Source organism: Mustela nivalis (assembly GCF_964662115.1).
Source record: "Mustela nivalis genome assembly, chromosome: X".
NCBI lineage: Eukaryota > Metazoa > Chordata > Mammalia > Carnivora > Mustelidae > Mustela > Mustela nivalis.
In genome coordinates this window covers 50,348,106-50,375,009 of record NC_139040.1, presented here as the reverse complement: position 1 = coordinate 50,375,009, position 26,904 = coordinate 50,348,106, and the positions used below count along the sequence as shown (strand labels likewise).

At 36.5% G+C, this 26,904-nt stretch overlaps 1 protein-coding gene and 1 long non-coding RNA gene across 2 annotated transcripts in view; one reads left to right on the top strand and one right to left on the bottom strand.

The window, feature by feature from the left end:
- Positions 1 to 26,904, bottom strand: part of LOC309855567 — a 1,258,688-nt gene that overhangs the window by 644,411 nt on the left and 587,373 nt on the right. The window lies entirely within an intron of this gene.
- Positions 1 to 26,904, top strand: part of DIAPH2 (diaphanous related formin 2) — a 919,476-nt gene that overhangs the window by 673,423 nt on the left and 219,149 nt on the right. Inside the window, exon 25 of the mRNA XM_082715955.1 lies at positions 1,627 to 1,790. Coding sequence (XP_082572081.1) covers positions 1,627 to 1,790 — 164 coding nt within the window. The remainder of the gene's footprint in view (positions 1 to 1,626; positions 1,791 to 26,904) is intronic.

Genomic DNA, 26,904 nt, shown 5'->3' with positions numbered 1-26,904 from the left:
GACCTTACTATAGCATATCCCAAACCATGCTGTTAACCTTCTTTTATAATTCTAAGTATTTTACCTTTTTATATAATGACATTTTACTTCTGTGATCATTGATCTTCTTAAAAATTTAACTCTAATTTTTAAAGGTGGATTTGGTTTCCTTTATTCTTCGTTGTTAGTCTACTTCCCTTTCTCTGAAGCATTCTTACCAATTTACGTTCAAAAGTTATTAGCCGTGGAAGAAAGACTAGAATACTCCAAAATGTTCACAATATTTGCTTCTGAGTTATTGAAAATTTTAGTGTGTTTTTTTTTTTCTGAGTCACCTAAAGAGGTTTTTTGTTTGTTTGTTTGTTTGTTTGTTTTGAGCGAGAGAGATTGGGTTGCCTGGGTAGCACAATCAGTTAAGCATCTGACTCTTGGTTTGGGCTCAGGTCATGATCTCAGGGTCCTGAGATTGAGCCCTGAGGTGGGATCTGCACTCAGTGCAGATTCTGCTTTGGATTCTCTTGGGCAGGGGAGCAGAGGGAGAGGGATAGAGAATCATAAGCAGGCTCCACACTCAGAACCACACCACAGGGCTCCATCTCATGACCCTAAGATCATGACCTGAGCCAAAATCAAGAGTCAGAAGCTTAACCAACTGAGCTACTCAGGTACCTCTAAAGAGTTAATTTCCTATATCTGTATCCTCTATAATCAGGAAGAAAGTACTGTAATTTATTTCTTCAGGGATAAATTTATATACAATGATATCTTTAGTCAGACACATTTACATATTTGATTCGTTTATATTTTGGTACTGGTTATCATTTTTTTGATATTTTATATGGTTATAAATTAGATAGTTTTTTTAAAAAATATTATGTTTATTTAATTCATGAGAGACAGAGAGAAAGAGAGGCACAGGCACTGAGCAGGGATCCCAAAGCAGAACTCTATCCCAGGACCCTGGGATCATGACCTGAGCTGAAGATGCTTAACCATCTGAGCCACCAAGGCATCCAAAAGATAACTGAGGCAGCTTTCTGGTATTTGTACTTATATGCTTTCATTTATCAAACATGTTTCACATGGTTAAACATTAGATAGTTCTGCCTAATTTACAGATTTCTAGAACTCATTAACCAATATAATGACTCTAGCAAGTTATCATAGACTGAATTGTGTCCCTGCAAAAATTCCTATGTTGAAGCCCTAACCCCCAAAATCTCAGAATGTGACTGACTGTATTTAGAGATAGGGTTTTAAAGAGGCAGTTAAGTTAAAATGAGGTCCTTAAGGTGTACCCTACTCCAATATGACTAGTATCCTCATAAGAAGAGGACATGAGGACACAAACACAGGCAAAGGGACCAACATGTGAGGATATAGTGAGAAGGTGGCCATCTGTAAGCTAAGGAGATTGGCTACAGAAGAAACCAAACTTGTCAATACCTTGATATTGAATGTCTGGCCTCCAGAATTGTAAGAAAATACATTTCTGTTGTCTAAGCTACCCAGTCTGTGGTATTTTTTATGACGATCATTGCAAATTAATACATAAGTATTTATAAAAATGATGGTATACTTCAATCTTAATATCTGGTGATTGCCTTTAAGGTACTATTGGGTCATGTTCCTTAACAGAAAGCTACAGCTTTACAAAGAGTGCCAGAGACCAGTATGAAAAACTGTTCACCATGCACAATAACATGCTAAAGCTCTATGAGAATCTTGGAGAATACTTTATTTTTGACTCTAAGACAGTGAGCATCGAAGAGTTCTTTGGTGATCTCAGCAACTTCCGAACTTTGTTTCTGGTGAGTAATACATCTTAAAGGATTGCAAGTCCTGTTGCTTGTGTTTTTTTAAATAGTCTCTTCTATTAGCATTTTATGTACCTATTGATCATATTGACTTCATGTTATAGGCCTTTAGCAGGAATGGACAGATATTTTATACCTGTGACATAGATAAAAATGGTTGGCTGGCTTAATATATAATGGAGACTTAAATGAACTATCTTCAACTTTAGATATATATGGGAATTTCTCTACTGAAATTTTATAAGAATGAATGAATTGGTACTTAAATTATGTTAATTTTTATATAGCATAGTATTGTAATTTGACCTAGCTTAAAAATTAATATCTAAAGTCATCTTTCACTTAATACATTAAAATGCTATGATTTGTGAGCAAGTTTTTGTCATAGTCTTTATAAGAAATCAACTCTACAGTAGACTATAAAAATGACCTGTAATATTCACATTTTCTTTCATAATGTAGGCTCCTGTTTCAAACTATTAACTCTTGGGGATAACAGGAAATACTAGCATTAGTTAGAGATGGGTAGTCAGGGTGCCAGTTATGAAGCTAGAGGGAAGCAAAAGCTTTACTGTATAAATGTTGTGGAAGTAGTTCTCTGCATCTAGTGAAAAAGGAGAAGAGCACAGACTCTGACTATGATAGTGGTAGATATGTGTAATAGTTGATACCAAATAAGTAAGGTTTCATGTATTTAAAAGAAGAAATTCTAGCAATTATCCGCAACAGGAAGATCAATTAGCAAACAAATTCATTGCAGTTTGAGATACATTTCTATTCCCAAAGCAGTTATTTGCTAAAAAAGGCTTGCTCTATTAATTGAATATGTTGTGCCATGAAATTGGATTGGGGTATGACTTGCACAGCCTGTGAAATACAGATATTTTTGTGGAAAGCGTTTGCTTTTATCTACTGAGCTGGGACATATAACCCAGAGCACATCCTATTTTTGGTGATAGAAGCTTAAAAAAGCTTTCATAAATATGATCATTTGTCTCTTTTTTTTTTTCTGAGAATTTTAGCTTATTTTGGTCTCTGGTCTTTACCCCCTTAATAGACACACATATTTAACTTTTTAGCTGGCCAGTAAGTCGTAAAATGTGTTCTGGCAATGACTCACCCAACTATTTTCAAAACTTAAAAGCTGGTGAGTGCTGTGAAGTGTGTAAACCTGTTGATTCACACACCTGTACTCCTGGGGATAAAAATATATGTTTATAAAAAATAAAAAATTAATTAAAAAAAAGCTGTAAGTATGACATGAACCTGTGCATACCTACATTATATCTACTTGGACTATTTTCAAGAAGAAAACAAATATGTTGAAAAGGAATGGAGATTAGAAAATACATTTCAGTTGACACACTGAAAAGATAAATCCAATAAATTATTTTGTAACATCAGTGTGGGTAACTGGATGTAATTATAGTTAATATTGTCAATCTCCTATTAAAAAGTACCTTGTTTTAGTGGATTGGATGTGAAAACTGTCACATTAGTGGCCCTCACCTCCCTGATGCAGTCATAGAATAGAATTTGATGTACTCCCATTGTATAGCATCTGTTTAAGGACAATTCCTGTATTGCAGCCTGTTGCTTAGAAATCTTGCTAAGAACTAGAATTAGAATTGTATTACTTCTCAATCAAAAGTTTTTTTTGTTTGTTTTTTGGTGGTGGTTTTTTGTTTGTTTGTTTTTTGTTTTTTGATGTGATGATGTAATTTTTTTTTAAAGATCTTTTTTATTTTTATTTATTTGACAGAACACAAGTAGGCAGAGAGGCAGGCAGAGAGAGAGGAGGAAGCAGGCTCCCTGCTGAGCAGAGAGCCCGATGCGGGACTCGATCCCAGGACCCTGAGATCATGACCTGAGCCTAAGGCAGCGGCTTAACCACTGAGCCACCCAGGCGCCCCTGTGATGATGTAATTTTTAAGAAGACCTGATTCAGTGACCAGGCGTTGTCACTAATAAGCTGTGTGAATTGGGCGCCTGGGTGGCTCAGTGGTTAAGCCGCTGCCTTCGGCTCAGGTCATGATCTCAGGGTCCTGGGATCGAGTCCCGCATCGGGCTCTCTGCTCAACAGGGAGCCTGCTTCCTCCTCTCTCTCTCTCTGCCTGCCTCTCTGCCTACTTGTGATTTCTCTCTGTCAAATAAATAAATAAAAATCTTAAAAAAAAATAAGCTGTGTGAATTTATATAAGTCATTTATCTTTTGTAGCTACTTATTTTTTTAACTAAAATGAAGTGATTTTACTCCTGATCTCTAAGAATTTATTCCTCTTTAGAAGTCTGTGAGCCACAGAATTGCAGAGAGTCATGTGAATTACATAGATAAATAGGATATATTTGTCTACTGACTTCACTGTATGTATAGCTTGAGTATAGGAAAGTATTTTGTCACAAATTATTCTCATTGTAAGTAAGTTGACATTCTGAAGTCCATTTTCGTGTACATTTACGTTAATTTCTTTAGACCCTGCTAAGATTGATTTTAAAGATTTCAAAATAGGTAACTATTTCCTATAATGTGTCCTGGTCAGCCACTGCCCTCTGCCTTTCAGAACACTATTACTATCATTTTTATCTGCAAATCATTATTGACTTGCTGGCATGAGAGCCAAATGTGCAGCTTATTAGTTGTTTTGAACTTGGGTCGGTTAGGTATTCTCTCTGGGCATCAGTTCCCTCATTTATAAAATACAGGTGATAATTCCTGACATATCTTTCTCAACACTATGTGAAAACACCTCATAACCTATGCAATGCAGATGGAGAACATTATTAGTCATATTCTACCCATCCATTTGATGATTATTTATTGAGAACTGTTTTGATTTTGGTAATGCTCTAGTCCAGAGATAAAAGGAAAATAATAATCTCTCTCTATCTATGAATGAAAAGAGACAGGTAAGTAAATACAATATAATTTGATAGTGCTACCTTAGGAGTATCAAGGTGCTATAGTAATGCAAGGGAAGAACTACCTAACCGAATAATCTCTCTCTATCTATGAATGAAAAGAGACAGGTAAGTAAATACAATGTAATTTGATAGTGCTACCTTAGGAGTATCAAGGTGCTATAGTAATGCAAGGGAAGAACTACCTAACCGTGCCTGAGCTGGCCTGAGGAGCCTTCACAGAGAAAGTGACATTTGGGCAGAGTCTGGAAAAACCCATAGGTGTTTGACAAGTAGATTTTGACAAGCAGATTTAAAGCTTTTACACCTTACCTATAATAAGCTGAACACTCCTAAATCAACATCACCAACTTCAGTCAATCATGTTCACCATGTTCCTGTTTCATAGTGAACATGAAATGATTTCACTCTCCCAGGGGAGGGAAGAACCCAGAAAGAGAGACAAAAATTGTGATCGCCAAAAGTTCCCATTTTCTTAGTGTTTTCTGTATATGGCCTCAGGCTTCCTACTGCTAAAAGCATATTGGACTATACATGGAAGCAATAAAATACCAGTATTGCTGAGAAGAAAATAAGAGTTCTGATTCATATGCTACCAAAAATTACTTCCAGATGAGCTCAGAGTTTCATCCTGGGAGATTTATTTGGCATGTGCAGCATAAACAAAATGCACATAGCAAAAAGTCTTCCTCAGAGAGATATCTAAAGGATGGAGAGAATGGAAATAAACAAAAGGGTTTGACATTATGGATTAAGACCTTTTTCAAAATAAGCACATTCAAATTAATGGAAGCAAAATTGGGTAATCTCTGTGAGATGCTGCTATATTAATTATTCATATCATTCATGTTATTTGTTACTCAATTGAGGATGTTAAACATATTCAAGATGCTTGTCCTGTATATTAGCATGAAGACATATGTAATTGGAAACATTTCTAAATTCAGAATTAAGTCTCTCTTTCTAGTTAGTTTCCCGACATCATCAGAGTTAAAAAAAAAAAAAACGTTTATAATATATTCAAGATTAATTAATAATCCCTAAATTTATGTTGAATATTTTGTAGAAGAAAATAAAATTCCACATTTATAAAAGGTTTAGACCTCTTTTTTTGCTTATTCTTCTTTATGCTTCAGTTAGTTCAAACAGTTGGCTACAGTCTTTTTTCTTTCGAAATACTTTGAATAGAATATCCAAAATCAATGAACCTTATGTTTCACTGCCATGCAGTACCTTGCTTAGGCATAAAAATTAATTTCAGCTATTGGGAAAGTGTTTGAGGCAAGTATTATACTTTAGTAACCTTCATAGATCCAAATAAATTACAGAGAATATTTCTTTTGTCTTTTAAATCTGGTAGTTTCCTATGGATTCTGTATGTTTTTGTTTTATTTTTTAAAGACCAATATGTTACCCAGGCACACAATTTATTTTTGTTTTGTGTATGTTCTCTTTCTATATCTCATACATTGGACATAAAGGCAAAAGGCTTTATAGAATTAATAGATTCATTTACATAACTTAAGAAAACATTATCATTACTATTAATCATGCTGGAAGATTTCCCCTCAACAAAATAAGTATTTGCTGCTATTCATTTGATAAATAAACTTTAACATTTTTTAATCAGAATTTCCTCTAACAATTTTTGAATAGCTCTTAGATGAATATTAAAATGATTAAGTCTCAGGAGGCTAAGTGATAGCTGCATTTATATGATCATTCAGTCTTCTTGCTTCTATCTCCTAAATGTCTTACAGTCCATTCATTTCTTTCCAGCCCACTGCTGCTATTTCATTCTGGGCCTCTACTGTCTCTCAGCTAGACTATTATAATGATGTTCTTGATTGGTATCTGTGTCTGCTTCTCTTTTACTTCTAATCCATTTGCAACATTAAAGTCAGAATAAAACTGAAAACAAAACAAAGAAGACAGTGTTACTTTCCTGACTTAAAATTCTTTAATGAATTCTCTGTAGCCTCAGGATGAAATCTAAATTGTTTAAAATCAAAGTGGCTTCTAAAATCAAAAGAAGTATGGTTGCTTACAGACCAGACCATCTAGGCTTGGCTGACTGAGCCATAATCACTTAATGTGAATTATCCTCCCAGGCTGGCCGAAAGTGAAGTATGAAAGTGGAAGCAGCAAAAGAAGACAACACCAAGTGTCTAAGGGGACCTGAGCCTCTTAGAACAGAGAGAAACTTTGGGAGCACAGTATTAAAACTAAATGAAGGCTTAAAGGCAAATGTGTGACTGTCATTATGCCTTAGTTGTTCCCATAGCTAGTATGGCATGAGGAGTTATAAAACTGAGGTTATTCTTTTTTTTTTAATTTATTTTTTATAAACATATAATGTATTTTTATCCCCAGGGGTACAGGTCTGTGAATCGCCAGGTTTATACACTTAACAGCACTCACCATAGCACATACCCTCCCCAATGTCCATAACCCCACCCCCCTCTCCCACACCCCTTCCCCCCAGCAACCCTCAAAAACTGAGATTATTCTTATCTTAATTCTCATTTAGGGGTGATCTTCCTTCTATCTTAAGTAATTGTCCTTTCAAAATCTAAGCTTGCATGAGAGCTATGTACCTTTCTTGGTTGATGGAGATATTTAATTTTGATAAGCTCTCATTTCTCTCAAGTCATCTTCCTCTTTATAAGGCCTCAAACAGGTCTAAATCCAAAATATAATTGGAAAGCCAAAGTGAACACCTGTAGTTCGTTAAACCCAAAAGACTAAACTGATATATACAGAACATTTTTATTCATTCATTACAGAAAATTTGCCTTTAAAGGAATGAGGCTGAAATTTTGCATAAAAAGATTGTGTATATATAATCTCTGATCCAAGAAGACTAAGTTATTTTGACACATTTTTAAAGCTTCAGTTTACAAAGTACTTGACATTTAAAGGAAACTTTAGTGTGGTATTACAGAAATGGTGGACTTACATACGAAACCAAATATATTCTTTAATAAAGGAGAGTAATCAGTAATATAAACTCTGTTATCTAAAGTTCCATCATCCAAAATCTCTGTTAGATGCCTCATAATTTGATGTATCTTTGTTTTGCCAATATAATGATAATTAATAATTGTAAAGATACTTTTGAGAAACTCCCAAAAGCCTGATGTGCCTCTCGAATAGTATAGCTTTATTTGTAAGCTAAGTATCTCCAGGCCTCAGCAGCTGTGAGTCCAGATGGCGGTCATGTCAGTAACAATAATCCGGATATCCCAAATTCTCTCTTCTTTACCTCTGCTGGCAGGACTCAAGCTCCCTGCGAAGTTTCCACTCCAACAAGTACATCAGGAGTCATCTTATGTGGGCTCAGAAGATGTTAGCTATAGTTATGACTTGACATTTGCCCACAAATATTTGAGTGCCTGCTAGTCTAGGATGATGGGAATGTAGCAGTGAACAAAATAGGCAAAGCCCTGATGGTCCAGTCCTGCTTCCACTCTGGCTCCCCTCTGCCTTTTGCTGGCAAACCTGTATGGGGCCGCCCTCAGTGAAAATCCATCTGGACCAAGGTTGCAGTCAGAGATATTGCTCCAGTTTGCCACCAGTCCTGGTAGTACCATAGTGGTGGTATGCTCAGTGCAAAGTTAGCTGTGTTCACAGCACACTTCATAAAAACAGTTCCTTTTGCTTTTCTTCTGATCCCTTTCCCCTTAAAGGCTTAAAAAGTTTTCAAGTCCTAGAGACCTCAAAGCAATCCTAAATCCATAAGCCCTTCCATTCCCCTCCATCCTTCCTTTTGTTCTGTCACATAGGGATGTATGTAACTTCTTCTAGAAGCCAGGGACAAATAACCAGCATAAATCCTTTCATGCAAATCCCACCAACTACCTCTCTCTAATCACACACACACACACACACACACACACACATCCCTTTGAGTTCAACTGGGACCACCTTACCTATGTAGCCTTAGGGTTATTTTGATCTGTTGCAACTCTTTGAAAATAGGCAATTCATATAAAATATATGGTAACTCTGTTAAGCAGAACTTTTGACCAGAATTCATCATATTCCTCATTCACCAGCTGTGACAGAGAACAGACTTTACTGTATTATACAGGCATCGTTAATTTTTTTTTTTTTTTTTTTTTTTGGAAAAAGATACCACCTATCAACTGTTGTATTCTGTTTGACTACTTTCTTTGGGCCAGGAGTAGATGTCCATGTCCTATTTTTCTTATGTAATTGTTCCTTGTGTAAAAAAAACTAAATATATCATGAGGAACTAAAGGAATATGTAATAAAGCAATATGTAATAGTGGCATACATGGTTTAAAGAGAACCACTTTAGAATAATATTGTAAACATTTAAAATATCATAAATGTTTCTAAAATATTTCTAAAAAGTTGTCAGAATTGCTTATGGCAAGATGAATATTGTCCTTTAAAAATCTAAGACAATGTCATAGTTAACACTGAAAATATTAACAAAGTCAGTTCAATACCTTCTTTTCTTATTAAAGGTCTAGTAAGAACTAGAACCAGGAAACAAAATGCTTTTGCTTTAGTTCTAGCAACACCTCACATAGAATTTTTCAAGGAAGTGTTTCTCATAAACAAGTTATTACTGAATTATGTCCAAACATCAGGAAGTAAGAAAGTTATAAAATGAGCAGTAGAGTATACAAACTGACCTTTTCCATAGGCCTTGAGAATGGCCAAAGCTATTAATAATTACAACCTGAGCCAAAAGATCCCAAAAGCCAATTCTACTGGTACTGGTTTGTCTTCATTCTGCTTCATCCTTATTTATCTATTTGCTAATGATAATTTTATTAGAAAATATGCCCTAGCCCCTGTACAAGGTAGTAGGAGGCAGGACTCTCCCTGGAACCCTGTCCATGGAGATCCTTTTGCCTCATCTGCCCACTTCCTCTTCTTCTCCCCTACCTTCACTACTTCCCCAATTACTTTACCAACTGTCCAAGAGGATTTTTACCCTAGTGCTCCCATTTTGGCCTAGATAACCCTTTAGTGTGCTTTCATACCCTGTAATGTGTTCATTACCATATCTCAATCTTCACCATAAATTAGCCTACTCTAGATCAAACACAGGGCAGATCACTAACAACATATATGACTGACAGTGAATTAATAATGCAATGAGTGAACCAAAGTACTAAAGATGAAAAATTAAAATGTTGGCTCCTCAGAGCTCATATTCTAATGGGAAAGACTGTCAAATGAACAAATACTAACAATGAAATGTGATACATGTACACAAAGAGCTCATGAGCACAGAAGAGAGAGTCATTTATTCTGATTTAAGGAAGGCTTTGAAGAGTAAGTGACATATGAACAGGGTCATCATTGTTTTTGCTACTGTATGGCCTTTCACATTTAATCTTTACCCTTTTCTTCTTCTCCACCTTGTTTGGTGTTTGTTTGTGGTGGTAAATATATATTGTTTCCTAGTTTTCCATGCTGAATTTAGAGTGGAAAAACAGCTATTTCATTTCTGGGGAAGCAGCTATCAGATCATTATTATGATCTACAAGTTATCCATCATATGCTTGGACAAACAGTAACCAAGCTTCAGTTACTTCTTAACTACCGACAGCTGTCCCGAGCAATAGACTAATTGATGCAGATTATCTAGGGTAACAACCGTTGCTTAAAGACTGACTTGTCTGGTGTGACTTTAGGACAGTCATAATGACCCAGGAATGATTTTGACCCGCTGGGAGACATTTGGCAAGGTCTAGAGACAATTTTGTATATCATAACCAAGGAGGAGGTACAGCTGGCATTTAGTGGGTGAAGCCAGGAATGCTGCTAAACACCTTACAATGTATGTAGAGCCCCCACAATGAAGAAATATCTGGTCCAAAATGTCAATAGTGCCAAGGTTGAGAAACTCTCCTTAAGGGTTGTCTGCTGAAGATTTTTTTTTTTAATTTTCATTTGGAAAACAATGTGAGATGATTTGAATTAGTAAGCAAAATTTATACTGGATAACACATAACACTTAATAACACATCTATTTGTCATATCAACTTAATATTTTAGTGATAATTTCTGTATCATTAAAAGATGCCCTGGTTCATATGGCCCGTAAAATTTTTAAATCATGTGTGTAAATTGTATGAAAATTGGAAAGTGTAAGCAAAAAAGAAAAAAAAAATCAAACAAAACTCTCTTTCCCAAAGACAAGTAATATTAATACCTTGGCATATAGCTCTCCAGCCATTTCTCTGTGCATGTACCTGCATGTTTAGATTTTGAATATATTTCTCTTGAAATAATAACAAAAGGTCTTGTGAAAATTTAAACTCTAAAATTTGTATTTACTGGTAAAATCCTAGTAGCTTATGTCTGTATGGATGTGACCATCAGCATTTAGTGGATGATACCATTGGTTATGTCTTCAGTTGTGATTAAAAATGTTAAGTGACACATTTCTTGACTTTTTTTTCAAAATACCTGGTCTTTGGTACCATGCTACCAATCACTGACTCTTGGAAGCTGCCTATAAATAGATCAAAAGAAGGAATCTCTCTTTCTCTTTTCCTTTTCTGTATAATACCCTCATCAAACTTCCCTGTGGCAAGGGGCCTTAAATTTGTAATTGGTGAATTGCCACTTGGGCCCATTTACACTAGTGTTTCACAAGCATTCTGCTGCATATTTAGATTTAAGAAGTATCATTTACCTCAACTAGGCTGTCTTCTAAGTTGAAAAATGCCATTTGTTTGTTAATTATATAAAGGCTCATAATTTAATCTCAAAAGCTTTAACAAAAGTAGTATTATGATTATCAATTAGTACAAGTGTTCTTTCAAATATATATATATATATATTTCCTTTTGTTTTCTTTCATTCTCTCCTTAAACCAAAATTCAAAGTCATAGAGTAGTATCTTAAACCTGTTTTCTTGAAGATCTGACACATTAGAATCCTGATCGTGAAATGGTTCCTATTTTTGTTCATATACCTGTTTTGATTTCAAGTGTTTGGTCTCATGATAATCAGAATTTCCTTATATTCTTGATGGGGCTTGTGGGCAAATCAGACATTACATGGTATTCCTCAAAACCTTGGAAATAGACCAGTTATCCCTTCAAATCTTGGCATTTTGAAATAGAAGATGTTCAAAGTTCCTTATTCTCAAGATCTTAGAAATTTTGTGTTCAATTAATGGATTACTAACCATTATATAATGGGTTAGTTTAAGTCATTTTTTTCAGATTTCATTAATAATGCACAAAAGAGCCAAACTTTCTTATACTGGGGATGGTATATTTTGGAATATTGTATAATTTGTTTTTACTCATTTGTCTCTGGTTTAGGAGTAAAAAAAAAATAAAGTTTCATGTACATTAGAGGCATATAAGTGCAGCAGTGATTAGGAAGTGCAAGGCAGATGGTGAAAATGGGGATGAAATAATAAATATAACTATAGTGACCGATATAATCTTGAGATGAGAGATATGGATTGATATCCCCAACAAATTGGAAACTTTTATGTTGAGGTTTCATTCTTTCATTCTTTTTAGTGTTAATAAACCATCCTCCTTCATCAGATGCCATCTATAAGAAAGTATTTGCCCAAGTACTTGCTCCTTAGTTTACAATTTAAGATTTATAAATAAAAAATCAATTTAAGAATAAGCCTCTTTATTATATCATAATCATGTGGTCTTTTTTTCATATTGTACTAAAAGTCTAAAGCCTAAAATATTTTCATAGAAGTATACTTTCATTACATTGGCACATTATTTAGGCAAAATCTGTTTTTTTTATTTTATTTTTTTTTTTATTTATTTATCAGAGAGAGAGAGGGGGAGAGAGGGAGCACAGGCAGACAGAATGGCAGGCAGAGGGAGAAGCAGGCTCCCTGCTGAGCAAGGAGCCCGATGTGGGACTCGATCCCAGGACGCTGGGATCATGACCTGAGCCGAAGGCAGCTGCTTAACCAACTGAGCCACCCAGGCGTCCCTAGGCAAAATCTGTTTATAGGTAAGCCTTCAGGTAATAGCCCTTAAGGCATAGGCCACATTCATTTATAACTATCACTGTAACTGCTTGTGTATGTAGATCATTGCTTAAGTATTTCTGCGCACACCTGAAAGTAATTGCTTTAACTTTGCTTTTAAACAAACTAGCATGTTTTGCTGTTTGCTCTTTTTCATAGTCTATCAGCATGTTTTGGGCTACCAAGTAACAGAAAGCATAACTAAAAGAATACGGTTTTACTCTCACATATCAAAAGAAATGTGGAGGTAAGGCACTTACAGGATTGGTTAATTTAGTAGGTTAGTGATATCACTTAGGACCTGAGGTTTTCCAAATATTTGTTTTGACATCCTTGGCATGTTGGGTCATGGTTGGAAAATGGCTGCAGTTGTCCCAGGCATCACATGCAAATAAAGTGATATCTAAAAAGGAAGAGGGTGTTGTTGCCTTCCATGAAGCTTTTTATTTATTTATTTTTTAATTAAAGAGAAAAGCTTTCCTGGAAGGCTCTCTGCATATTTTTCCTTTGAAGTCTGCTGTCCAGGATTGAATTACATGCCCATCTCTAAACTAACCTCTGTCAGGAAGAATCTTGAATTAATCTTGATTCACTTCTGGGATAGGGGCAAGACCCCTTCCCTGAGCATGAGACTATGCAAACTGAGCAACCAAACCAACCCAGGGTTCTTCCAGCAAGTAAAAAGGTTGATGTTGGATGGATTAGAGCAGAGAACTAACAGTATCTACAAAATACACAACACAAAAGTACATTGCTCAATACTGAATTGTCAGAAGTTCCAAATTGTCAAAATACAAATGAGTATATATGTATTTGTGAAATGTGTGCTTTTGTTCATTTAAGTGTGTGTGTGTGTGTGTGTGTGTGTGTGTGTGTATGTATATATACATATATATATATAAATCATGGGGAAGAGCTACAATGGTGGAGTACTAGGAGGACCCTTGGCTTGCCTCCGCCCTCGAACACAGCTAGATAAATATTACATCATTCTGAATAGACAAGAAATCAATTTGAAGACTGACAGAACAAACTCTACAGCTAGAGGGAGAGAAGAGGCCATATTATGGAAAGTAGGACATGCCGAGATGTGTGGGGGTTGATAAAGATGGTGGATGCTGCAGAGGGGAGGGAGTCCTAGTTACGGGGAGAGAGAGCACACAGGGGATTGCACAAGGAAATCACTTCCCCAGCCATTGACTGGGAAAATGAGAAGGGCTGATTTTCAAATTTTTTTCAACCAAGGGTCCTCAAAGACTGGAGTTTTAGAGGTCTGAGGCATAGCTAGTATGGAACTTGGTGGCTGCTACAGTGCTTCTGTGGAGAAGAAAGGCAGAGGGCCCAATAGCAGCCTACAGAAACTAAAAGTGCCTTAGGACACACTGGGAGAGATAGATCACCCTTCCTGGAATGCATCTGGGAGAGGTGACATTGCCTGTCTAGGGATAAAAAAGCCGACTGGTGCCATTACACTCCCATGCCCCTCAGCATCATGTAGAGACACATAATGAGGGCAGCTACCCTGGGCACGGGTTCTTTGCTGCACTTTACTCCAATATCCATGCCCCTGTGCTTTGGTGCCATTGCCTTCTGGAACAAACCTGCATCAGTCCCAGCACAGTAAGACCTGATCTCAGAGGACCAGTGTGGGACCCTGAAGTTTGGAGTTTTAAAACTCAGCCAGCCTGCCTGAGATAGAACACAGGTGCACTGTGTTGGCAGGTGGGCAGATGACCAGGACGCAGACAGGGTGAAGGCAGGGATCTGAGGGATTCCTAGGACGCACAGGGGAGAGTGTTCACTCTTCTGGGAGGGCTTCCCTGGACAAAAGTGGGTGCAAATCCCCCTCTCTGGTACCAGAGGGGGCTGGTGCTATTTTTTCTCCCCTGTCCCCCAGCATAAACTAACTTCAGTAACTGGCACAGGGCCAGTAGTGGCAGCCTATACTGCTTACACCAAGCCCCAGCCCCCCACACTCTGCAGGTGCTGCTTTTATTGGTCAAGTGTGCCTGAGAAACAGAACAATGGGCCCCTCCCCCAGAAGACTAACACAAACCCACACACCATGTCTACTGACCATAGAGTTCTGCAAAGCTTCAGCACTACTAAAAGTAGCACCGGATCTCTTTTAGCAAGCCAACCAGAGCACACCTAGTTAATACTTACCACACTTTGACCAAGGTCCAAACACGCCCCACTGTGGCAAAGAGAAACTCTGCAGAGGACTGACCTGAGGGAAAGAGCAGCCAAAACACAGCGGCAGAGTGCGCACACAGAACGCACACACACAAGACACTTCCTGAAGTGCCAGGCCCTGGACAGTGTAGGACCTCTTCTTAATAAAGTCATTACTCTCAGGAGCAGAAAACATAACAGGCTTTCCTAACACAGAGAAGAAGACAGAGACCTAAACAAAAGGCCAAGATGGAGGAGTTCATCCCAGAAGAAAGAACAAGAAAAGGTCATGGCTAAGGATCTAATCAAAACAGATAGAAGTATTATGCATGATCCAGAATTTAAAGCAACAGTCATAAAGATACTAGCTGGACTTGAGAAGAGCACAGAAGACACCAGGGGGCCCCTTACAGGAAAGCCAAAAGATCTAAAAACTAGTCAGCCTAAAATAAAAGATCCTGTAACTGAGATACAAAACCAACTGGATATATTGCCCACAAGGATGGAAGAAGAGGAACAAGTAAGTGATACATAAAATAAAACTGTGAAAAGTAATGAAGCTGGAAAGAAGAGAGAAAAAAATGTGGGATCACAAATGTGAGCATAGGTACTCAGTGACTTCATTAAGCATAATAATATTCTTACCAAAGAAGTGCCAGAAGAAAAAGAGAGGGGAAAGGGGCAGAAGGTTATTTGAGGAAATTATAGTGATAAACTTCTCTGATCTGGGGACTGAAACACATCTAGATCCAGGAGGCATGGAGAACTCCCATCAAAATCAACAAAAGCAAGCCAACACCAAGACATTGTAGTTAAATTTGTAAAATTTAGAGATAAAAATTCCTACAAGCAACAAGACAGAGGAAGTTCCTAACTTACAAGCGAAGACAAGGGATGACTCCACAGAAATGTGGCAGGCCAGAAAGGAGTGGTGTGATATATTCAATGTGCTGAATGCAAAAAATATGCAGCCAAGAATACTCTATCTACCAAAGCTGTTATTCGGAATAGAAGGAGAGATAAAAAGCTTCCCAGAAAACAAAAACTAAAAGAATTTATGGCCACCAAACCAGCCCTTCAAGGAGTATTAAAGGGGACACTTTGGGTGGGAAAGAATGACCAGAGGTGACAGAGACTAGAAAGAAACAGAGAAAATCACCAGAAACAACAAAACAAGTAATAAAATGGCATGAAATTTCTATCTATCAATAATCACTTTGAATGTAAATGGACTAAATGCTCCAATCAAAAGACATAGGGTGTCAGAATGGATAAGAAAATAAGACCCATATCGATGCTGCCTACAAGAGACTCATTTTACACCTAAAGACACCTCCAGATTGAAAGTGAAGGGCTGGAGAACCATTTATCATGCTAATGGATGTCAAAAGAAAGCTAGAGTAGTCATACTTAGACAAACTAGATTTTAAAGCAAAGATGAAGAAGGGCACTATATCGTAATAGAAGAGGACTATCCAACAAGAAGACCTAACAATTGTAAATATTTATGCCTCCAACTTAGGAGCATCCAAATATGTAAAACGATAGCAAATATAAGGAAACTCATGTATAATAATACATTACTAGTGGACATTAACATTCCATTAAATCAATGGACAGATCATCTAAGCAGAAAAATCAATAGGGAAACAATGGCTTTGAATAACACACTGGACCAGATGGACTTCACAGATATATTGAGAACATTTCAACCTAAAGCAGCAGAATACATATTATACTGAAGTGCCAGTAGGACATTCTCCAGAATAGATCACATACTGGGTCACAAAGCAACTTCAATAAGTACAAAAAGATAATGCCATGCATATTTTCCAGCCACAGTGCTATGAAAATTGAAGTCAACCACAAGAAAAAAATTGGAAAGTCTATAAAGACATGGTGGTGAAAGAACATCCTATTAAAGAATGAATGAATTGACCAGGAAATTAAAGAAGAAATTTAAAAATACATTGGAACAAGTTAAAATGAAAACATGATAGTCCAAAACCAACACCTAAAGCTGGAAGAAATAGAAAACTTGAACAGACTGATAACTAGCAAAGAAATTATATCAATAATCAAAATCTCTCCACAGACAAAAGTCCAGGGCCAGATGGTTTCACAGGGGAATTATAGTGAACATTTGATGATGACTTAATACTTATTCTTCTAAAACTATTCCAAAAAATAGAAATGGAAGGAAAACTTCCAAACTCATGAGGTCAGCATTACCTTGATTCCAAAACCAGACAAACACCCCACTAAGAAAGAGAATTATAGGCCAATATCCCTGATGAACATGAATGCAGAAATTCTCAACAAAATACTAACAAATTGAATCCAACTGTACGTTAAAAAAATCATTCACCACAGTCAAGTGGGACTTACTCCTGTGGTGCCAGGGTGGTTTAACATTCCCAAATCAGTCAACATGTTACACCACATTAATAAAAGAAAGGATAAGAACCATATGATACTCTCAATAGATGCAGAAAAAGCACTTGACAAAGTACAGTGTCCATTCTTTTTTTTAATTTAAAGTTAGTTAACATATAGTGTATTATTAGGCTCAGGGTAGAGTTTAGTGATTTCATCAGCTGCATATAACACCCAGTGTTCATTACATCATGGGCTCTCCTTAATGCCCATCACCCAGTTACCCCATTCCCCCCCCCCCCCACTAACCTCCCCTCCAGCAATGCTGTTTGTTTCCTATAGTTAAGAGTCTCTCATGGTTTGTCTCCCTCTCTGTTTTCATCTTATTTTATTTTATTTTTCCTTCCCTTCCCCTGTGTTATCCATTTTGTTTCTTAAATTCCACATGAGTGAAATTATATATTTTTGTTTCTCTGACTGACTTACTATGTTTAACATAATACAGTCTAGTTCCACCCATGTAGTTGCAAATTATAAGATTTCATTCTTTTTGATGGCTGAGTAATATACCACCATAGAGATATACCACTTCTTTATTCATTCATCCACTGATGGACATCTGGGTTCTTCCCATATTTTGACAGTTGTGGACATCTGCATCCATTCTTGATAAAAGCCCTCAACAAAGTAGGGATAGAGGGAACATACCTCAGTATCATGAAGGCCATAAACCAAAGCCCCACAGCTAATATACTTAATGGGGAAAAACCAAGAGCTTTTCTTCTGTGGTCAGGAATATTACAGGGATGTCCACTCTCACCATTGTTAGTTAACATAATACTGGAACTCCTTGCCTCAGCAGTCACACAACAAAAAGAAATAATAGGCGCCCAAATTGGCAAGAAAGAAGTAAAACTTTCACTATTCACAGATGACATGATACTCTATGTAGAACACCTGAACGACTCCACCAAAAAATTAATAGAACTGATAAATGAATTGCATGAAGTAACAGGTTACAAAATCAATGTACAGAAGTCTCTTTCATTTTTATACACCAGTAATGAAGCAACAGAAAGAGAAATCAGAGAATCAATTCCCTCTACAGTTCCACCAAAAACTATTTTAAGATATCTAGAAATAAACCTAACTAAAGAGGTAAAAGATCTGTACTCTGATTACTATAGAACATTTATCAAAGAAATTGAAGAAGACACAAAAAAATGGAAAAATATTCCACACTCATGAATTGGAAGAGCAAATATTGTTAAAATGTCTATACTACCCAAAGCAATCCTCCACACATTTAATGCAAACCCTATCAACATAACACCAGAAATTTTCACAGAGCTAAAACAAACAGTCCTAAAATTTGTATGGAACCACAAAAGACCACAGATAGCCAAAACAATCTTTAAAAAGAAAAGCAAGGCTTAGAGGCATCACAGTTCTGGACTCTTAAGTTATGTAACAAAGCTGTAGTGATCAAGACCATATGGTACTGGCACAAAAACATACATAGATCAATGGAACAGAATAGAGAGCCCAGAAATAGACATACAATTATATGGACAACTAATCTGCACAGCAGGAAAGACTATCCAGTGGAAATAGGACAGTCTCTTCAACAGATGGTTTTTGGGAAAACTGGACAGCTACATGCAAAAGAATGAAATGTGACCACTTTCTTATACCATATACAAAAATAAATGTAAAATGGATGAAAAACCTAAATGTGAGATCCAAATCCATCAAAATCCTAGAAAAGAACTCAGGCAGTAAGCACTTTGACATAGGCCAGTTCAACTTGTTACTAGATAATGTCTCATGCGGCCCGGGAAACAAAGGCAAAAATGAACTATTAGGACTCCATCAAGATAAAAATATCTGCACAATCTGCACAATCAACAAAACTAAAAGATAACCTTTGGAATGGGGAATGATATTTACAAATGACATCAGATAAAGGGTTAGTATCCAAAATATATAAAGAACTTATATAATTCAACACCCAAAATTAATAATCCAATTGAAATATAGGCAGAAGACATGAATAGACATTTTTCCAAAGAAGACAAAGGGATAGCTAACAGACATATGAAAAGATATTCAATATCACTCATCATCAGGAAAATATAAATCAAAACTATAATGAGGTATCAGCTCACACTTGTCAGAACAGCTAAAATCAACACAAGTAACAGATGTTGGCAAGGTTGAGGAGAATAGGGAAACCTACACTATTAGTGGGAATGAAAGCTGGGGCAGCCACTCCGGAGAATAGTATGGAGGTTCCTCAAAAAGTTAAAAATAGAGGTACCCTATAATCCAGTAATTACAGTGTTAGGTATTTACCCAAAGGACACAGAAATACTGATTCGAAAGAGCACATGCACCCCAGTGTTTATAACAGCATTATGAGCAATAGCCAAATTATGGAAAGAGCCCAAATGTCCATCAACTAATGAATGGATAAAGAAGTAGTGGTATAGATACAAAATGGAATATTCCTCAGCCATAAAAAAAGAACAAAATCTTGCCATTTGCAAGGATGTGGATGGAGTTAGAGATTATTATACTAAGCAAAATAAGCCAGTCAGAAAAAGACAGGTACCATATGAGTTCACTCATATGTGGAATTTAAGAAATAAAACAAAACATATTGGGGGGAAAAAAGAGAGAGGCAAACCAGAAAATGGACTCTTAGCTATAAAGAAGAAACTGAAGGTAGCTGGAAGAGAGGTGGGCAGGGGGATGGGGTGAATGAGGGATGGGCATCAAGGAGGGCACTTGTGATTAGCACCAGGTGTTATATATAACTGATGAATCACTAAGTTCTGCTCTCGAAACTAATATTGCTCTATATGTTAACTAACTGGAATTTAAATAGCAACAAACACAATAAAAATAATGATAAAAAATAAAAATCATGGGGAATAGAAATACAAATAGAACACATTCTTCATTTATTTTCAAGTTACACTTTCCTGTTTGTTTTCTGTCTTTAGCTGGAATATATACTTAGATAAGACAGCTCTGCTTTTCCAGCTTGCTTTTTCTCATTAATTACTGTTTATGTTACTAACATTCTAAGCTTAATGTAGATGGGGAGAATGAGACAGTGAACTCTAAGCATAATTATTAGGAAAATTATATTCTGTGTTAAACACAGTCAGTACTGGGGAAAGAAAACAACGGTGCCAAATGGAATGACCACATGAAAGTGGCTGAGCAGTTTCTCTATTGATCTTAAGGTTCCTTGTACAATTAGTATTTTAGATTTAGATTTTGGCATTATAGTTTTTTTTTTTTTTTTCTATAGGAATCACTGAATTTTCCTGTTTAAAAGACTTCACAAGGGGTTCCTGGGTGGCTCAGTCAGTTGAGCTTGAGTGTCTGACTCTTGATAGGCTCAGGTCCTGATCATAGAGTTGTGAGGTGGAGCCCTGCATCAAGCTCTGCACTCAGCACAAAGTCTGCTTATCTCTCTCCCTACCCTTCTATGCCTCCCCATTTGCTCCTGTGTGTGCATACACAGACATGCTCTCTCTCTCACTAAAATAATTAAATAAATTAATTACTTTAAAAAACAAAAGACTTTGCTAGTTACAATTAGGTGATCTTCTTACACAACCTTGTTTTTTATAGGCTGTATATCGTTATATGGTATAGGAGAAATAAAAATGAATTCTGTCCTACTTGAGAGAAAGAGTCTTGCCAAGAACATTATCATTTCAGTTAAATAATCTTAACATTATTTTTCTAGAATATGGATGATTTGCAGACATGAACTTTACCTAGAAGTGTGGCACTCTGTCTGCTTTTAGGCATGGGTCAAATTCAAAACTTAAAGGAGGAAACTAATGAGATAATAAGATGTCCATCCTTTTCCTAATAGTTCTAAAGCTATGGCTCTTGTCCTTTTTAGGTAAGTAAATTAACGCCTGTCCTTTTTCAAAAGAAAACAAAGCAAAACAGTGCCTCGTACAAATACTGATTCAACCTCAATTACTACTTCCCCAAGGAAGATAGACATTTACATCCTAAAATGAGTTTCTAGACAGGAAGCTCTGATAAAAGATGGGATTTATAGTAAAGCGTGTAGTGGGATAAAAGCATAGTTTCAGTGGCAAAAATTGGAAAAATTATAAAGAACTTAAAAAAATATTTAGTTCATCTTGGATTCCTTTCATCTTGGTCCTGTTCTCTGCCAGCTGTCAGCTAGTTGATCTGATAAACTAATGCAGTACTAACGTGTCACTCACTCTGTACTACATAAGTGACCTTTAAATCCAGGACAATGCCTTAATCCAGCAGAGCAATTCTACTCTCAAGAATTTCCTGCAGCTTGACTAGTTGATAGAGGAAATGCTTGGGAGAAAGGCAGATATACTTGTACCTCTGAAAGAAAGTCATGTACATAGCTACCTAACCTCACTAGGTGTAGAAATTCTTTCCCCACATCAAGGAGATTCTACAAATTAACCTGGCTGCTGGGGTATTCTAATTCAGCTTTATGATCTTTGTCTTACAAATCTGTATCATTTGGTAATTACTTCCTTTGGGATATAGATCAGGGATCAGCAATCTATGACCTAGGTGCTAAATCCAGCCTGCCCTCTGCTTTTATCATTAAAGCTGTATTGGCACAAAGCCATGCCCATTTGTTTATATATTATTTGTAGCTGCTTTCACCCTACAATGGCAGTGTTAAGTAGTTGAGACAGTCCATGTGCCATACAGGCTGAAAATACTTACTGTCCAGCCCTTTTTACAGAAAAAAAGCATGCCAACCCTTAATATAGAGCATGCAAAGAAGGGTGTTAAGGTGAGATTCTGATAGGGAAATTACAGAAAACAGATATAGTCTCTTATGTTTCAACTTCCAAAGGCAGTCTGTCCTTAAGAGGAGTAGCTTTCGAGAAGATGAGAGTAAGGAGTTTCATTGGAAGAGATGTAGTATCAACTTGGCTGTTGATTTCCTCTTTCCTTTCTAGGTGACATTACCTCTTTATAGATTGCCCCTGAGGCAGAATTACTCCACTTATCTTACATTGTTAGTCAGGATGACTGCAGAAGTTAACCACAGGCTTAGTGTGTGAGACCTACATCATGCTTAACCAGTAGCCCTAATCTCACTTATGCATCCTGGGAGACAGAAGATACTTAGTACCTATATTATATTAGGCACACACAATATGTTTGTAATCCAGATCCCCTCTACTCTGCCTTATATTGCAGTACACATACAGCCTCATTAGTATAGAAATCCTTTGTCATAACATGGGTAGGGTTTCTTGGTGTGGTTTTTAGTAGAAGTATCTCCTTAGTCTATTTCCTTAGATGCCCATCCTTCAGTGTTAAACCTGAGCATTACTAAGGGTCTGCCTTTGGTCCTACATAATTTTTCCAAGGAAGTTTGTATCTACTCACATGGTTTACTCATTCCTGAGCTGTGATTTTATTCTTCAGTTCTAGACTCAAGTTTATTGTTTCTTTGATACCTGTAACTAGATTTCCCAGAACTGTCTCAAGCTCAGAATATTCAAAATAGAATTCATTACATCTTTTCCCACCTCATTCCCATTATTCTCTATTTTGGTTAATGGAACAACTTGTTATCTTCTCCCTTAGTGTTCACAACTGTTCTATCCCCAGTTCATGTTGTTTCTGCCTAAATCGTCCTTGCTTTAACTGTTCTAGTTTTGGTATGTATTGTTTCTCCCTGGATTACTGCAATAACCTTTCAGTCATCCTAACTTCAGTCTTACCACCCTCCAGACCGTGTTTATATACCACTGCCAGACACTTCTTTCTAAAACATAGGTCTTATTGGGATATCCACCTTCTCAGCCTTCTCAGAAATCTTTAATGCCCTCTCATAGATGACAGCAAAGTCTAAACTAGCATCCTTCCACCATCATCCTTTTCCTCTGTTCACAGTGCTCACAATCGCCTTTCCACTGGTGAAATCATTTTCATCTTTCAAGACTCTATTCAATGGCTATTTTCTCCATGACAACTTTCCTGGTATCTCTTCCCCAACTCCAAGGAGAATTAATTTCTCCCTATTTTGTATACTCATATCACATTGTTAATGTGGTTTTGTAACACCCCACTCATTATAATTGCTGATATGCAGATCTGCATTTTTCTTTATGCTGCATGTTCCTCTGGAGTAAATGTGTCTCGATTGTGTTTTAATTTTTATCACACAGCAGAATGTGTGGCATATAAAAGTAGCTGTTAAATATTGATCAGTAACTTATTTGTAACTGATAATCATGTTCTTCCTGTGCTAGAGATCTAATAATAAATGGCCTTTTGTATTAAGGGTTTCAAAACCCTCTAGCTCTCTCTCCTTCCCTTCTCCCTGCCCTCTCTGCTACTTTAAAAAAAAAAAAAAAAAGCTTTAATCATTTTTTAAAATTATTTTATTTATTTGACAGAGAGAGAAAAAGAGAGAGACAGAGAGTGCACGCACACAAGAGAGGGAACACCAATAGGGGGAGTGAGAGAGGGAGAAGCAGGCTCCCCGCAGAGCAGGGAGCCCAATGCGCTACATCCCAGGTCCCTGGGATCATGACCTGAACTCAAGGCAGACGCTTAAGGACAGAGTCAGCTAGGTGCCTCAAGCTTTCATAATTTAAATGGCTCCTTTGATTCTTCAACATTTATTCAGCAAATATTTTACTAAAGTACTTAAACTTGTCTACATTCACCTTATCAGTCTCAGTTGTGAAATTCCAAACTGTACTGTATTTTCCATGTATAACTCTTGATTAGAGCTATCAATAGGCACAAGAAGTACCTTGTGTTTACTCCATTTTATTTCTATATTCTGGATTTCAATCCTTCATTTGTCAGAATCACTTTGTGATTTACTATTCACTTAATGACTGTGACCCCTCACATCTTCACTATTTATCCCATATCCAGCTACAACCCTGCTTATGTTTCTAGGCTTTTTTTCTTCATGATGAAAATCATTAGACAAGGAATATTCTTCAAACATATACCTGATCTTTCTACCTTCTCTAGGTCTTGCCATCTTCAAAGACCCTTTGAAGAGAATTTCAGTTTTTCTCTGTTGGAGAGTTGCTTACTTTAAAGGAAGAGAAATAGGTATAAATTTCAGAAGATAAAATCTAGTCTTATTCAGTTTGTTAAGTATATTACGGCTTAAGTATAAGCATTTACAATATGTAGAAAGTAACATTGAGATTTCATTGTACTAAAATGTCCATAAGTCAAAAAGGCATATAGAAGTTCACATTGAAACGAGTCAAACCTAAAACATGACATATATTATTACGAAGTTTTGTACAGGAAGTAAAATCCAGTGTGTCTGTAAACTCCCTTATTCCCATAGTAAGTTATTTGTCCAACATGCCAGCCTTAATGGCAAAATCCCTCTATACCAATAAAAAAGGCAACTTATGCAGAAGATTCATGATGAAGCCAGAAAACTCCTCTATAAATAATGGCATGGTACCGAGGGAAGGATGAGATAAAGGACAGGTCAGTAGATCATTAGCATAGTAGGAAAAGTATATTCTCATCAGTAAGTAAGCAGTGATATTTACTAAATATAGGTCATGAGCAAGGATAGAATCACAAGTGAGAAACGTATTATACTGAGGAATGTTGCTGCAGTGCTCATGTACACATAGAATGGTTTTCTCAGAGTTCCATCACCACTATATTAACGATGTCCTTATTATTTCTAGTTTTGAAAAGACAATATTAAATAAATAATATCTGGTTCCAAACTCTGTTCTATCCAAACCCAATTTTGAAATGATCCCCACACTATAATACTATTTTCAGATGTTTTCACAAGTCAACTCTTTCTGGCTATCCCAACCCTAGATTCATGGGGTCAAAGAGAGATAAGACACTGTATGTTCATTTTATTTTCCTGTTTATAAACTAATGCCTCAGACAGATATACCTATAGAACCAAAATATCCTAGAAGAGAAGCTGAGGAATTCCCTATGGGTTTATCTTATAACTCAGGCTCCTGGCATGTTTTCCCATCCCCTTTAGCAGCTAACTAGCTATCTTTTTAATAACCGTCTAGAGAAAGCAGTTTTATAACTTTACTTGATTTTACAGCTTTGCCATCTTTGCTGGAAACTTTTTTTTAATCCTCAGAGTTTCTTTTCTTAGAATTCAAATTGAGGCCCTATCATTCTGACTTCTGGAAATGTGGATGATAACTGATAAGCTTTGTCCTTTCAGTAAAGATCCAGTTTATTGTTCATGGATATAGTTCTGTTCTTAATCCTGTTTCCCCTGAGCTTAATTGTCCATCTTGTGTTTATGGTTTGGCAATTCCCAAACTTGTAGCACTTTTCTTACACTTCATCAGACTTCTTTTCAGTTTTTTCCATAATCCCTTCAGCAGAACACCCTTACTAAGGAGTGTGTCTCTAAATGCAATTCCACACCTTAAGCAAACTAAACCAACTTACTACCTGCTTTTTCAGCCACTGTTAAACTAAGCCAAGACTGAAACAAACATGCATAAAGAAAAAATATGGACATCTGAATGTGTGTTAGATATAAATATTCAGTAAATTATATATAACTTCACACATATACATTAACATTATATATAAGAAAGGATGAGTGCCTCCTGTAGTGATGGTTAATAAAGCAGTTTGGGGGGTCTCCAATTTAATCTGAAGGACGAGAGGTTTAAAGTTATACTTTCTTTCTTCTAATTAATAAAAATGATGTACCCTTTATCAATAATACAGCATGGAAGTGTCAAGTTAACTTCAGGACCACTGTAACTTCTAGGGACTATGTTGTCATTCTTTTCCATGTCTCATCAGTGCTCCCTTTTTAATTTGTGGTGCTTGTATTCTACTTGTTGTTTAGGGTTATATATATTTCACTATGTATGAAAATTACACTGATTGTTCAGACAACATCAATACTGGGAAAGGTGCTACCCCATAATTACTGGAAGGACATCAGTATTTTGGAAAGTAGGACAACAACTCATCAAAAAATCACTTTCTACTTAGAAGAGCACAGAGTTCTGACTGGTAATCAAGATGGCTTTGTGAAAAGCGAATTAAGCAAAACCATTTTAATTTACTTCTGTGAAAGAATCTGTGCCCTGCAGTCCAAGAGAAAGAAATCTCTGTTTATTTTCTAAGATTTTGATTCTCTCTCTTGTGACATCCATTCTGGCTTTTGGCTGGAAAAAAAAAAAAAGTGGGAACTAGACTCTATATTCTAGAATACTGTTTCAGCTGACAGTAAAATAGTGTTCCAGATGAGTGAGTCTGGGAAATTGTCCAAAAGAGGACTAACACTGGTGCAGAGAACTAGTGCTTTCCTGGATGACCCCTAAGTGCCAGGAGCACTATGCATATAACGTTTTTTTGGATGTGTATGTTCCTCAGAAATAGAATCCAATTCAGTTAGGAATTAATAAAATATAAAATAATTAAGGGCATTATATAGGTAGCATAGAGACAAGAGCATGCACAAATTCATTAGAAAAATATGTTTGATTCTTAGTAGAAGAGTACTAACCATAAATCATTGGTATATGAGGTGTGGCTGTTTTTTAAAGACAAATCAGAAATGTGTAGAGTCAAAGTAATTTT